This window comes from Ambystoma mexicanum, chromosome 9 (genome assembly GCF_040938575.1).
Source record: "Ambystoma mexicanum isolate Mex_15411 chromosome 9, UKY_AmexF1_1, whole genome shotgun sequence".
Lineage (NCBI taxonomy): Eukaryota > Metazoa > Chordata > Amphibia > Caudata > Ambystomatidae > Ambystoma > Ambystoma mexicanum.
The window spans coordinates 816,109,282-816,124,431 of NC_090931.1; the positions used below are offsets into that span (position 1 = coordinate 816,109,282).

Consider the following 15,150-nt stretch of genomic DNA (forward strand, 5'->3'; position numbering starts at 1 on the left):
TTCTCATTTTTGACAAAAGCTGAGGTCCTGTTCTTCCCCCGTCTATTTCTCCCACCCCATCCCCCTTCCGCCTCCTTACCCAGATCCTCTCTTTCCTTTTCACTTTCAGTGTGCAACCTGGGCGTTATCTTTGATCCTTCTCCATTTATATTTCTTCCATTGCACGCTCCTGGCATGATGCTCTTTTTAACATTTTAACATCTGCCATCCTTGTCCCCATCTTTATTTTCACGCTACTAAGCTCCAAGGTACCTTCGGATGTATGTGCGCTTTAGAAATGTATAGAACATAATAAACTTCTTCTCTTTTCTTGTGTCTTTTCCCGTATCGACTATTGTTCATCCTTACTGCTTGGTCTCCCTGCCTCCCACCTTCTTCTTCTTCGCTCTATCTACAACTCCTCTGTCAGTCTCCTTTTCTCCTTACCACCTCGATCCCCCATCACACCATCCCTGCTCTCGATTTCATTACTTCCTTTCGAATCTCGTCTTCTGTACCACTTTTTTAAAATTGTTTTCAAATGCAGTCATGGCCTGGCTCCGCCCTATCTCTCCTCCCTACTCTCATTCTATGTCCCCTTTCACCCCTTACAATTCCAGGATCTATTTCTTCTTACTGTGCTTAAGCCTCCCTGTGCCTCATTTCATTTCCGCTCCTTTTCTCTTCTGGTTCCTAAACATTGGAACGCTCTTCCCTTCTCATCTCTCTACATCTTGCAAACAAACCTTAAACTCTACCTTCTATCGTCGCTTGGTCCTAAAATTCTGTGCTCTTTCTCTCTGCTGATGTAATCTTTAAGTATGCCCAATTTGTACCACTTTGAATTGTACTGTTTTTTTGGATTCTCTTTTATTGTTCAGTGCCTTTGGCGAAAAGCACTTTATAAATTCAATAAAATACAATACAAAATGACTCCACGGCTGAAAATGTCAAAACAAGAGGATAATTCCAACATAAGGAGTAAGCCAAGATAATAGTCAATGTTCTAGAACAGCTGCTCTGACATCAGCCAACATGGTTTTTAATGCCACAACCTCGTTAAAAAAACAAAACGTTCCACTAGCAGCATTTGGGCCTAGATAAATGCAATATGACAACTTTCTGAGTATTGGCAATAGGCCTATAATTATTAAGTAGGTCCGGGTCCAAATTTGGCTAAAATAATACACAATGAGAGAAGCAATCCTTTAGAAAGTTAAGTGGGTCATTCACAAAAATTGTTAGAAAAGGCAGGTTACCTTTGCAATCACAAATAATATAGACAGGTTACTGATTTCCTGGACATGAATAAGGTTTCAAATGTATAATTATATTGCTGATTTCCTGCAATGTAATCTCCCGGGAAGTCAAAAGGGGGTACTAACATCATAATGTCTTGATACGGTTTGAAGATAGAGATTCGGGCAGACATAGCTATGCTGACACTAGCTCTGATCCACCAAGTTGTTTCCTCTCAAAAAGGGGTGTACATTCCAAAACCACACCTTTGATATCTGTACTTGCAGGGGGATGGGCTGAATGAGGGTTCGAGCTATATATGGGTTGGTAGTTGAGCGGCAATGGTCTAGGACACAGTGGTGCTAGCCCATGGACCACAGACGACTAAATTATGAAAGTAGGTTTGTCTAGACATCCATGCGCTCAAATCAAACTAGCAGGGCTTGAATATATAATAAAACTGCTGGATACTGGTCAGATTGAACAAATATAAAGATTGAAGGCAAAGTTCTCTTTGCAGGTTTCATATGAAATACAACTGAACAAATCAATCAGAAAAACGAGTTTCAACCATTAAATATCTTCCTCAGGGCAAGCGAAGACTCAAATGACCTTCTCAGTTGGTCTAAAATAGTTCATAATTCAGCAATCTCACATATCTATTAACGATGTGCTATAGCAATGCTGCAATCTGATTCACTTTTGCCAAATGGTGTTCCCTGAATGTGCTTTGGGTGGGTTAGGTCTGAGATCCCAATGGATACTGTGCAGCATTTCGAAGGTGTTCGAAACACACATTAATAGATATGCAAGACCTACATCCGAGAATTGCACTGAATTAACTAACAGACAAACTGAGAAGGTCCTTGCAGTATTCAATTGTTTGATTTGTTCAATTGCATTTCTAGACAAACCTTCATTCACTCCTTGGATATGGATTTAGTCCAAATGGATAAGGTATTGGTCTAAAAAATGTTCAAAGTCCACATTAACATATTTCCTTACATATTAATCCAGCACCACCCATAATAGTACCAGAAATAGTTTTGCTACTATAAGTAGTATATGGTCCCATTACAATCAGTAGCAGTTTTATTAGTGATATTAACAGTAAAATAATACTTTTCGTAACATAACTGCTCCCCTATCAATACTATCCGCAGGACTAACAGCATAATACCATTAATAGTTATAGCAGCAGCAGGTGGAAGAATAATTAGCACTAGTAGTACAAATACTACTATCAGCCTTATTAGCATGATCGGTACAAACTAAAAAATATTAGGTCTACTGCCATCAGTGCTACTGGTATGACTATCAATAGCAGAAGTCATTATATTGCCAAAACTACAGGTAACACTACTAATACAGTACTATTAGAAGTGCTACTTTTGGCAGCAGTAAGCATAATACTTTGAGTAGTACCACCGGTAGTCAGAATAAGAGATCTGAAGTGGTTAGCAGTTTTAGTAGTGAACATGCTGCTACTACTGTAAGTAGTAACAGTACGACTAGAGATAGTTAACCTACTACCGGCGGCAGTAGTGGTAGTGTGCTAAGGCAGATCAATGGCATGCAACGCTGTATACATTTGATTGAACTAAACTTTATACAGTATTTTGTATGGGAAGTGTTTGTACTAAACACGTAAAGGAAGTAGAAAGTCACTACAAATAATAAGGACGTTCCTACAGCAAACCGGGTTTGGAATTTAACCCAGTTTTAAGAGTCCTCATCCTTTCAGGGACAACCTAATCTACAAACCAATGTTCAAATGAAGCAGACAACAGAATATTTCTCAAATCCTATTCTTAATGACTCCTTAACTTCCTGGATCCCCAAAGCTAGAACCCATGTTCCAAAATGTGGAAAACGTTCACCAAGACTATTCTGAAATTAAACCCTAGTCAAACAACAAAAGGAAAACATGTACTCCTGGCAAGGCTCCAACAGGGTTCCTCGCAAGTCTTCCTTGGTCTCCCTGCTTTCACAATGTCTCTGAAGAAATCTTCCAGGTTTCAAGCTTTTCAAATTTTCACTTACAGGTTTCACCTTAGCATCGTAGCATACACCTCCGGTCTCTCCCAGACCGTGGCCATCTAGGCATTGATGTTTGGTCTCTCCCAGACCACAGGCTTCTCAGTCTCTACCAGACCCATGACTCTGACGCACTCCAAGGTACTCCAGGATAAAGAACATGCAGGTCAGACGAGGCGGAACACCACTAGCAGGAATAACCTGGTTAAAGTTCCAAATATGCTAACACACAGAAGATGGCTGTGTAACAGGGTCAAGGTATTGACCCAGTCACTGGTGAAAGGGACCCCTCCCGACCTGTGATAGGCGACATACAAGTCTGTACATCAGACTGATCCTATCACAGAGGCAGGGTGAGGGAGTTGGGTACGGGAGAATGTGGTTGACAGCAGTCCTGACCCTCCCCCACCAAGTGGGTCTTGTTTGTGCACGGAGGTACCACTGTCAATCCCAAAATATCGACCAGCCTCTTTTCTGCCTCGAGTTATCTTTCACAATTTTCAGTACAGCAAGCTCTAGACTCTAACACAGCAACCAAACCAAAAGAGCAGAGAAAAATACACCACACAAGAAGCAGTAACTTCCTGGCTCGAAATGTAGCATCCTAACAGAGAAAAAGAGAGGAAATCAGCAACAACCAACCTGGACGGGCCCCTGACAATGCAAGAACACAGTCCAACAAAAAGAGGGGCAAGGCTTAACAGGGGTTTTTGGACTGGTCCATTGTGATGACCGAGTCTCGGGGGAGAAGCCTAGAAGTAGGTTGGTCCAAGGAATCTGGTGAAATGGGGAACCAATGGGAAGGGGGGAGGAAATAGGAAAACAGAAGACCACCAGTATAAAAAGCCTACCTGCATGCATACAACAGAAAGGAAGGTGTTTAGGTGAGGTGTGGTGGAGAGACCAAGAGGAAGGTGGAGCAGAGCACTAAGTTGTCTGTGATGCTGTTGGAGGTGGAGGTGAGGTATTGGTTGTAGGAGAGTGGTAATGCATGAAAGTTTGCAAGTGTGGTTGTGGCTGTGAGAGTATGTTATAGGAGTGTAGAAGAATAGGGAGGAGGTAGTAGAGAAGAAATATGGAGATTAGCTAGTGGAAGTTGAGTGGAAGAGAGCGTGTGAGTGAAATGGGGAAAGGAAGAGTGAGTTAGAGAGAGGAGATGGGACGAAGCAGTAGGAGGAGAGGGAAATGTAGCAAGAGAAAAGTGGAGAGAAAGTAGACCAGGGGGAGGTAGGAGAGAGAAGTAGAAGGACGGAAGGGGGAGCATTGGTAGAGAAGGAAAGATATAGAGTAATATAGCAAGAAAGAAGAGGAGTAAGAAAATAAGGGGGAGTGAGGAGGAAGGAGATTGGAGGGAGTAGTACTAGAAGTAGGGATCCTGAGGAATGGGGGTGGACAGCCACTGGGGTGCAAGGGGGAGTAGAAGGGAAGGAGGTGAAAGAGCAATTAGGAGTGAATCAACTGAGACACAAAGGAGGACAAGACTAGTGACAGGAGTAAGAGAGAATGAGGAAACAGAAAACAGAAGATCATGGAAGACATTGTGGGGCATAAGGAAATTAAAGAATCCGTAGGGAGTCCCAAAACGAGTAAGGTAGTTAAGACTACAGCCTTCAGATCCTCACCAACAGGATAGGATAGCTTAGGCAGTAGTGGTTACAGTAGGGTATGTGTCCAGTATGGCCAAAGTGCAAAACAGGAACACAAATGTTTGGACAAAGGCATTTGAGAGGGGGAACTGGGCACATAGGTGGTCAGGCATGGGCCCCAGGCCATACATTTAAAAAATAAAATGCTGCTTTGCACATTTGCAAACCCTATGCCCTGGGGTGAAAGATGTTTCAAAGGTATGCAGGAAAGGGAACAAAACATCAGAGACCCCACTGGGGTCTCAAGCTTTAGCAGGACAAACTACAGCCACATTCTGAAACCAGGCTCCAGTACATGAAAAATGCCTGCAAACATACCTCCAAACATGCATCGGTGATGGACAATCCCTAAGACTGTGTTCGAAGTAAGTGGCATTCAGATGTCTGTAAAGAACAATTCCCAGGCCTGAATTTATGTTCGGCTACTGAAGGCCAATGGAGCCCTGATTTTGATGACCTACAAGTTATTGTCCCTCTTTGCTCAAGCCCACAGAAACAGACATCTCAGAGGGCACAGTGTGAAAAAGGTGGTAAGGGTCTAAAGGCGCACACAAATTACGCACAGAACAGCCCATGCATGATTTGAATCAGAGCCTCCGAGACATAAATTTGCCTACAATGGCCAACAAGTATGTTGGACAGGAAGGACACCTCCCATCCGTTTCTCATCCTCCCCTTCAGAGTGACAACTTCACAATAAAAAAAAAAACAAATCGAGATGCTTCTACAGTAGACCACAGTTTTTCAAGAAGCCTCCATTCTGTTTTACATGTTTTCACAGGTTGAAGTATGCACTCTGGTCATGGACTTTTGGTTGACCTGAATTCAACCAGTTTTATTTTTTAATGCAGTGAGGAGGGATTTCAGCCCCCGCCCCATACCCACCAGCCCAAATCACCCCCACATGCACAGCACATGTATATGTAATTTGTCAATTTCAACCAAAAAGTGCCCAAAGTGTACACTTTTAAATAAAAGTCTTTTACGATCCAATCTGTGAGAAGGGACTTGGGAATGTAAACCTGCAAGAAGAGGAGCCACCCCCTTCACAGATCATTTCCATTTGAATGCTTTTCAAGAAATGCTCAGTTTTTGGTAGTCAGGATATGGAATCCAGAGTCTGCAGGAGAAGGGCATGCCAGTAATTGCTTTAGAAACGCCCGAGAATCGGGAAATGCAGACTCGCTAAGTCAGCCCACTGCTAGAACCCCCTGATATTGATCCCAAAACATATGATCCAATACATCCCACTAACTGAAATACACAAGACATTACAATTCAAAGAGTCTACAGATACAGTGAAGATGGGATGCAACATTATGGCATATCTGTATTTAGGGTGTATGAGATTCATGATCCAAAATAGAGCTCTGGTGCAATGTTTTAAAGTAACAGCTTACCTGTTAAGAAATACAAGAGGCCTATAGCAGTTTCTCAGGCTTGTTGTAGAACAGGTGACTGGCAACTGGGCGTGCGCCCGCAGATACTTCAAAAGAGTTAGGAAATCTCTGTGGAAGAAACACAATATGTAAGGCACTGACTGCAAGTGGCAAATCATTTCTTCATAAGCATACTTCCCTAAAATGAGCAGGAAAAAAAAATGAATATGTGGTTTTAAAATCTTCAAAGCTCCCACTATGTCACACTGACAGCGGTAAAGAACGTCTTTTCGTTTAAGCTTGTACAAGGGGCAAATAAACAATAAGAAAAAATAAATCCAAGGAAGCAATAATGGAGTGCACGTTTTGCGGGAAAAAAAGCTAAGTGCCAGGCTATTATGCAAGTCTATGCAAAAAGGACGAGCATACTCGTCCTTGGCGCGAAGGGGTTAATACAGGGAAATTGCACCCGGGAGGGTCACTCGGCTCTTTAGAACTGAAAACGTCCTCAACCCTCCCACTGAGTTATAGTACAAAAACCACAATTTACAAGTATCAGTACATTGTCATTCCACATTCCTCATTGGCCCTCACCTATACAGAAATCTAAACACAATATGTTAGTGCGCCCCATTGGTTAGTACATTACACATGACCATCCTAAGTGCAGCCTCCTAAAAATGAAAATATTCCATCCCGATTGGCTAAAGTTATACATGTCAGAGTCCAAAAGGATGGGTGTCCCCTAAACTGTGGACCAGGGGAACAAAATAATTCAAAAAACAAGAACAAGGGGTCACACGGATGTATACACAATTTATTCAAATTGTAATTGACTCAGGTAGGTGTGAAAAAGGCTTGGTCAGGTATTTAATTATATAATCATATTTTATTGTCATCAAAATTCACAATAGAATAAAAATCATTCACATAATAACAGCATAAAATGTATATAAACATGAAGAATTCTAAAAGCAAACCTATAAGGCACTGCTAAACATAATTCATATCCTCTTCGTATCTGAAGCAGCGCACAGTAGTCGATATAAAGGTGCTAACAAAGTGCTTAGTGCCAACTACAAGTACCTTGACCATAATTGCAAGATATCATCTAAAACATAGTTTCAACGACAAAAGTAATCTAGTTCAATCTAAAGAACTGATAATCGTCTTCTCAGGGCACAAAAAGGTAACATCCAATGTTAGACAAACCTCATGAGGAAAGAAATTGCATACAAATGCGGGTAGGCATACAGGTCCTGTGTTATTGCATTAAATATAATAATTTCTGACTTGATTGGAGACCTGCACATCTGAAAAAATAAACCAGTAAAAGAAAAAAAAGGAAATATCTATTAAAACAGAGAACAACCTGACAGAGCCTGAAAACCACCAACACCAATTAAAGTTCAATTATAGGGACTGCCAATATCAAGTGGACAATATTTACCTTGATGGATCCATAAGGGGCGCAGGGATCAATTATTTCATTCTCGCAACCCAGTAAGACACAGATGATAAAAATTATTCATCTGTGGAGACAAAGTAAGAAAAACTGGGATTAGGAAATATCCCTAGTGTCCGCCTAATACATAGAGAGCCTAACTGGGGGCATGCATCAGGTCACATAATCAACAACAGACCAACCTTCAAATGGGCACCAACTAGAATATTCCGATGGATCATGTTGCCAAACTAGTGTCCGTTGGATGTGCCATACAGATAAGTTCAAGAACCAAATGGTATGGCAATTGGGCTCCCGGAATATAGGCCAAAGAATTAGTAGCCCTCTATGGAGGCAAGTACAAAAAGAAATGTTAGAGAGAGTTTAGCAGGGGACTCGCCTCTGTATAACTAAACAACGAATGTAAGGGCTGGCAATAGAGAAACAAGAGAAACGCTCACAAAGCTATAATCAAGTATAATATGCCAGTTGATTCAGTCTAAGAACCCTCAAACAATAGATTCTAAGCAGTAGGGAACACGAATGATTTTAACAAAGCAGAGTCAACGGTCTGGCTATGATGGAAAACTGGACAGTATAGCCTATCATTATAAAACGTTTCAAACTTGTGGCTGCACCCAGAGTAAACAAAACTATTTACGGCGAGCAATGCCTGCGTGTGTCGTCACTCGCAGAAAGAACAAATGAATGAATTGCAAGAAAAGCGGTGGTGAACAGCCACGGACCGAGGTTGAAAAGAAGGGAAACGCTTACCGTGCTTGCACAGGGACGCTGCTGAGACGTTAGAAAAGAACACATTTGTAATGTTCGGATGGAAGCCACTAACGATTCAATGGGAGTCGTTTATAAAGCACGGAACACGCAACGCAAGTCTGTTTGGTCCTAAACACTGCGGTGCTATAGATAAAGAAATAGAACTACAAGCTGGAATAGGCTATAGCACTAAGAGTATCAATAGTGCTGCACAATTTCTCAGAGCTAGGCGCAATTGTTACAGGGTTGAGGACTTTATGACCCAGTCGGACACCATCCAAGATAGGCTACAGTCACGGGGTTATCCCTCCCACTTACTTAGACAATCACGTAAAAGGGCTAAATATCAACACCGGGATACCCTACTGGCAAAGCCTAATCGGGACAAAATTACCAAGGAGCGCACAGTCTGTGTTATGACTTTCAACACACATCACCACAGAATTAAGAAGATCATTTCCAAACATTGGCACTTGTTGCAAATGAATAATCTTAATCTGGAACGCCCAATATACGTATTTAAAACATTTGAAAAACTGTCATTCGAGAGCAGATGGAGCACTCCCTGCTAGTAAACAGAGTACCCTCCCGAGTCTATGGGGTGCCAAGTCCATCACTGGCCATTTTCCATGTGGCTTCTGTAGCCAATGTGCGTGTACAACTGCCTGCACATCCTTTACGATCAATGGCAAAATTTGGCAGTTGAAACAACACACTACATGTAACACCAAAAATGTAATTTATGTTATAGTTGGATCATTCAAATATGTATATTGAAGATACATTTGAAATGGAAAAGATAACATTGAAAAGTAGCAAAATTATATATCAGAAGTGACCTGTTACTATTTTTATTGCAAGGAAAGCATTAGAAATAACCTATTATCAATGTTTAAAAGGGGAAACATAAGGTTACTCGTAAAGGTTTCAAAAAACTGATAAAGTTCTTATGCTGAGTAAAGGATAAAAGTGTGGAAATGTCCACATGCTGTACAGTCTGTGGATGATGTAAAATAGCATAGGAATCATTTCACACCCAGGAAGGTATGCAGTTCCTCATCAAGATTATATTCTCCAGGACTTTTACTCTCAAAATCTATGATGTAGCGAGTTTCTTTCTGTCAGAGTTAGCGCTCTTTATCTCCTCCTCTTGGTCCTGTATCGATGTTATGTATCCCAAAAAAACTAAGTTCTGCAGGATTGCCTTTGTGTGATTCAAAAAGGAACTTGGCCATGGGGTATGCAGCATCATTGTTTTCGATTGCTCTTATGTGCTGCAAGATGAGAATCTCAAGTTTGCATTTTGTGCTCCCCAAATACCATTTGTTACAGGGGCGTTATAGAACATAAACTACAAATTCAGATTCACATGTGATCTTTCCCCTTGATGGTAATAGGATATCGCAAAACTGGATGGTTATAAGTATCACAATTCACTGGATATTTGCACATTTTTCAACGTGTACATTTAAAAAAGCCTTCTCTGCAGGTTTTTAACCAGTTTTTGCCTTTGTCAGTATCCCCGACTTTCATAAAGCTGCTAACCAGAGTGTCTTTTTTATGGAGCTACTTTTACAGGAAGTAATGTCTAGGTGTTTTTTTAATATTCCGCATAGGTCTTTATCTGCTCAATATTTTCCAGTATTTATTGAGAATGTGCCGAATAGGTTGCGCATGGGTGCCAAATGTTAGAATGAGTCGTGTCACGTCTTCATTGCTCTTACTGATGTCGTTTGATGATTGTCCATTTACCAAGGCATGCCTATTTAATGATCATGCTTTTATATAGGCTCGTTCAATGATCTTCTTTGGATATTCTTGCTTTCGAAAGCCCGATGCAGTTGTTTTGCTGGGTATGTCAAAATCTTGAATCTTAGTACAGTTCCTTTGTAGTCTGATAAACTCCACATAAGGTATGCTCCATTGAAGATTCTTAAGGTGACCACTGGTAGTGTGGAGTGGAGCATTCGAGCCTGTTGCTTTCCTGTACAATTTGCAGACAGCTTGTTGGTGCAGTATTTTTACTTGAACATCAAAAAACACCATGGAGTTGGAACTGTGAGTTTCCATGAATTTGAAATTTCACTCATTTCTGTTCAATTCTTTTACAAAGTCAACCCATCCTTTCCCAGATAATGAAAAGGTTGTCAATGTAACACAACCATACCACAACATTCGCTTGAATTTTTACCAATACCCCATGGTTACGTTGGAATAGGCAGGGGCACATGTCATGCCCATAGCTGTCCCCTGTGTTTGCTTGAAAAATTAATTATTGAAGAGAAATGTGTTGTTGTTTAGGCAAATATCAATCATGCCAAGAATCATATTGGTATGTTTGAGATAGTTGAGTGACCGGGTGTTAAGAAAGTATTCACATGCTTTCATTACAAGCTTGTGTTGGATGGAGGTGTAGAGGGATACCACATCCATGGTTGCCAAGATGATGATGGTAAAGAGGATACAAATTTGGACATATTTTCCAGTAAGGATCCAATGAATGTGACAATGGGCCTATCGGGAGGTCTGATAAGACTTTTATGGATTTTTGGAAGGAAGTATATATTAGGTATGATTGATTGTGTGATGTAAAGAAACTTGATATTGTCTTCATCCAAAATGCCTAGCTGCTCCCATTCATGGAGGAAGGTCTGTACCTTCACTGTAAGTTCTTTGATGGGATTGGTGGCTAGTCTCTCATAGAATTTGGTATCCTTAAGTTGTCTGTAAATCTCCTTGATATAATCACTTCTGTTCATTACCACAATGTTACTCCCTTTATCTGCAGGTTTAATGATATTAGTTCAGCAGTTGGCTTAATTCTGTGAGCACCTTCTTATATTTTTTGGACAGATTATTTTTATGTTGGAATCTACTGCCTTTTCTTATGCTTTTAAGATCATATATAACCGAATTCTGAAAGGCTTTGATGTTGCTAGCATACATTACTCACTGTAATTGCATTTCTGATGCTTGTAGCTGCTTAGATTCACATGCTATGAATAGGCAGACATCTAGTGGTAGTCGCAGACTATTACATGATTTGTTTTCGAAACTCGAAAAGGGACGTCGACTGGGCGTGTTAGTAATACTATCCCTAATGTGACATCTACTGTACCCATAGTGCTTCACGCGTCAAGGTCCCTCAGATTTGTTTTGTTTTCTGATATGAAATAGCATGAAGTGTAGCACGAGAACAGATGTAATAAAGCAGAAAATAGCGATAGAGCAAGAAACATCTATGCACCTTCTACTCCAAGAGGGCATGCGAATCTAAGCAGAAACAAGCATCAGAAATACGATTATGGTGAGTAATGGATGCCTTCTGAGGCATGTGGATCTGCTGAGATCACATGCTATGCATAGATTAGCGAGCATTATCTGGTGAAGGAGGTGGGTTGTGAGAAAGTACAGTGGCAAATAGATGTTTTAGCACTGCTTTTTCCAACCTGTGAGTCTAATTTAGAGTGTGTGTAAATGCAGTAATAATAATATTGTGTAAAGGTATGAATGGAGCTCCAAGTAGCTGCTTTGCAAACTGTGTCTAGGGGGACGTTTGCAATAAATGCTAGAGTTGCTCCTGTACCTCTGGTGGAGTGAGCTCTAGGAGTGAAAGGAAGGGTCTTTTTGGACAGTGAATAGCAGAGCTGTGGCATGATGCCTACCCCCGGAGCACCAGGCCAGGCCCAGCACCCCCGGAAGCAGGCATCATGCCCTCGGGTAAAAGCCCAGCGGCCCCTTATAGGGGCTCTTTGGACTCAGTCCTGGCGCCTTTGGCGCCAGGCTCATGTTGGACATCAGTCCTGGCGCCATAGGTGCCAGGCTCATACAGGGAGGTGTTTTTGCACTTACCTGATGCAGACCATGCTGCACGCTTCAGGCCTCCCGGAGACCTGAAAGGGACTATTTTTTCATAGGGACTATTTTTTCACTCGGGCGTGGCCAGGGAAGGATACATACCTAGTTGGGGAAGGATACTTATCTGGGACTTCTTTGGAGGCTATTTAAGCCACGCCCAGACAGCAGCACATGATTCGCGTTGTTCTGCTTCCTGCAGCTTAACGCTCACCGTGTCTGCTCCTGCTCCTGGACTCCAGCCACGCCCGCCTCGAACCTGGAAGACCTGCAAGGAAGGAAGAGAAGAGAAAGGTGAAAACCAAGGACTATTTCAAACTTCTTACCTGCATCCGGAATCTTCTCGCCAGCATCCCTGAAGAAAGACTTCCATTTAAAAGCATCCCGTTGCTCGCTGCAGCGCCACGCTTCACTCACCTGTCCTCGAGACATCTGCCGGCTCCATCGCGGCTGTCAGCATCGGACGCCACATCTCTGCACCTAGGGGAGAGAGGAAGAAACAAAAGGTGAGCAGAAGGAACACAGAAGGAAAGCCTGATTAACAGCCATAATACTTACCGGCTTTTCTTCCACATTTCGGGTCGGCGCCGCCCCGTTGGCAGGTACCGTACCCCGGCCCCTATGGGGAAAGGACAAGAGACATTTCTGGGGAATGATAAGGACATTTAGAGGGATCGCCCTCATCACTACTCACCTCGGCAGTTTAACCCCTCGACGCATCGCCTTCATTCTGCACCTGAAATAAAGGACAGATCACAGGTTAGAAAGACAACATAAAGGGGGCCTCACTTGAACTTTGAACTTTCATACTTACGGCGCATCGCTCAGGAAAGTCAAGTGGATTTTGCCAGCGCCATTCTGAAAACCAGTGAAGTAACTGGACGAAAGCGCGCCCCTGCACCAGAAGCAGGATGGAGAGTTCATCCTTCCAAACCATAAGGTGAGCTTAAACCGGGGTTTGGAGGAAGTTAGAGAGGAACGAAGGGGGGAAGGGGAGAGCTAGCACACTATTCTGCAGACTGTTAATCCCCTTTCTCATCTGCAGAAGGATATTCCTACGGGCCAGGCAAGCACGATTTGGAGGTCCTGTCCAATCGGTGTTCCGGGTCCTGCGCATCACGCTAGAAGAGGCCACAGCAATCCAGACTAGACCAGCGCCCCCGTGGGAACCAGGTGAGCGTTACAGAACGCGAAGCCTTCCTACAAATTCCCACCCAGGCGCTATGGAAATTACTGGGGGAATTACGGGTCGAAGTACACGCCGCTCGTCAATAGACTAGTGCCCTCAGGAGGGAAGTGATTGTAATAAAGGATAGAGCTGATGACCTGGCTAGACAGCTTTGCAAGGTCAAGCTGGACAAACTCCTTTACCCGGTTCCGGGGGGAACCCCGCTCCTGTGGTCGCCAGTAACCCGGTGCAGATTAATCTACCTGGAAACATGCCGCTGGCCCCACCTGAACGCTTTGCGGGGGACCCCAAACGATTCGCCGTATTCATGAATCAGTGTCGTTTGCACTTCCTATGCAGACCTGGGGCCTTCCCTAATGATCAGACCAAGGGAGCCTTTGTGTTGTCATATCTCAGCGGCTGTGCTGCCGATTGGTCAGTCCCACTGGTAACTCAAGATGACCCGATTCTTCGTGATTTTCAAGGATTTCAAACAAGCATGGAAAGGTTATTTGCTCGACACTCCCAGGGACAGGCTCTGGATGACGAACTTCTATCTCTGCGACAGGGCAATCAAGACCTTCTATCCTACATTGCAACCTTCAATAGACTAATTGTGGAAACTGGTTGGCCAGAGGATAAAAGAATCACGTTATTCTATTGAGGTCTACGCGGAGAACTTAAAGATGTCCTGGGACAAGTTGTAAATCCGCCCCAAGAATGCACTGAATATATAGACTTAGTGGTCCAATTGGATCAAAGGCTGCAAAACAGAAAAGCAGATCGGTCCAAGTTTGAAACCCGGGTGTTGGCCAAGACCCACGCTAACCCCAAGGGGGCTGATGGCTCGGAACCTATGCAAATCGGAGGGGTTAAAGGACCCCTAACTCAAAAAGAACGGGAAAGAAGACGACAGATGCAATTATGCCTTTATTGTGGGTCCTCTGGACACTTTCTACGAGATTGCCCGGTTAAGCCGCCCAAGAAGGTGGTAGGAGCCGCTGATAAAATCCATGGAAACTCTGTATCGGGAAACGACCATGCCCGGCAAGCGTAGGGGTCCGCTTGCGAGCTTGAAAACTAACTCTCAGACCTCGCATTTCATTGTGCCAATGGTCCTCGTAGATCCGGAACAGCCTAAACGGTTGCATGCTATAAAGGCATACATCGATAGCAGGGCTATAGGAAACTATGTGGATCGAGAATTGGTCTCTAGGATAAACCTCCCTCTACATCCTAAAACCAACAAAAGATGTCATCACCACAGTAGATGGAACCGAAATTGCCTCTGGACCGGTAACACATTCCACAGCTGAGGTGACACTTGTAGGTCCGGATGGCCATCGGGAGGCAGTTGTGTTTGATGTAATCAAGGCTCCACAGTTTCAGCTTATTCTCGGAAACCCTTGGTTAGAGACACATAATCCTCGAATTGATTGGCGAGCGAAGAGAATAACCTTCCCGGATTGTGCACAAACCTGCTACCCAGAAAATCCAAAGATTAATTTAGCATCAGTAACCTCTGTCCCCGTGCAACTACCTCCAGAGTACCAAGACTTTCAGGACGTCTTCCAAAAGGAACAGGCCAACACGTTACCTCCCCACAGATCGTACGATTGCCAAATTGAT

The 15,150-nt window shown here is 43.0% G+C and overlaps 1 protein-coding gene across 1 annotated transcript in view; it reads right to left on the bottom strand.

The window, feature by feature from the left end:
• LOC138488651 (uncharacterized) overlaps positions 1 to 15,150 on the bottom strand; it is a 488,897-nt gene that overhangs the window by 96,814 nt on the left and 376,933 nt on the right. The window contains exon 4 of the mRNA XM_069615813.1: positions 6,302 to 6,409. Coding sequence (XP_069471914.1) covers positions 6,302 to 6,409 — 108 coding nt within the window. The remainder of the gene's footprint in view (positions 1 to 6,301; positions 6,410 to 15,150) is intronic.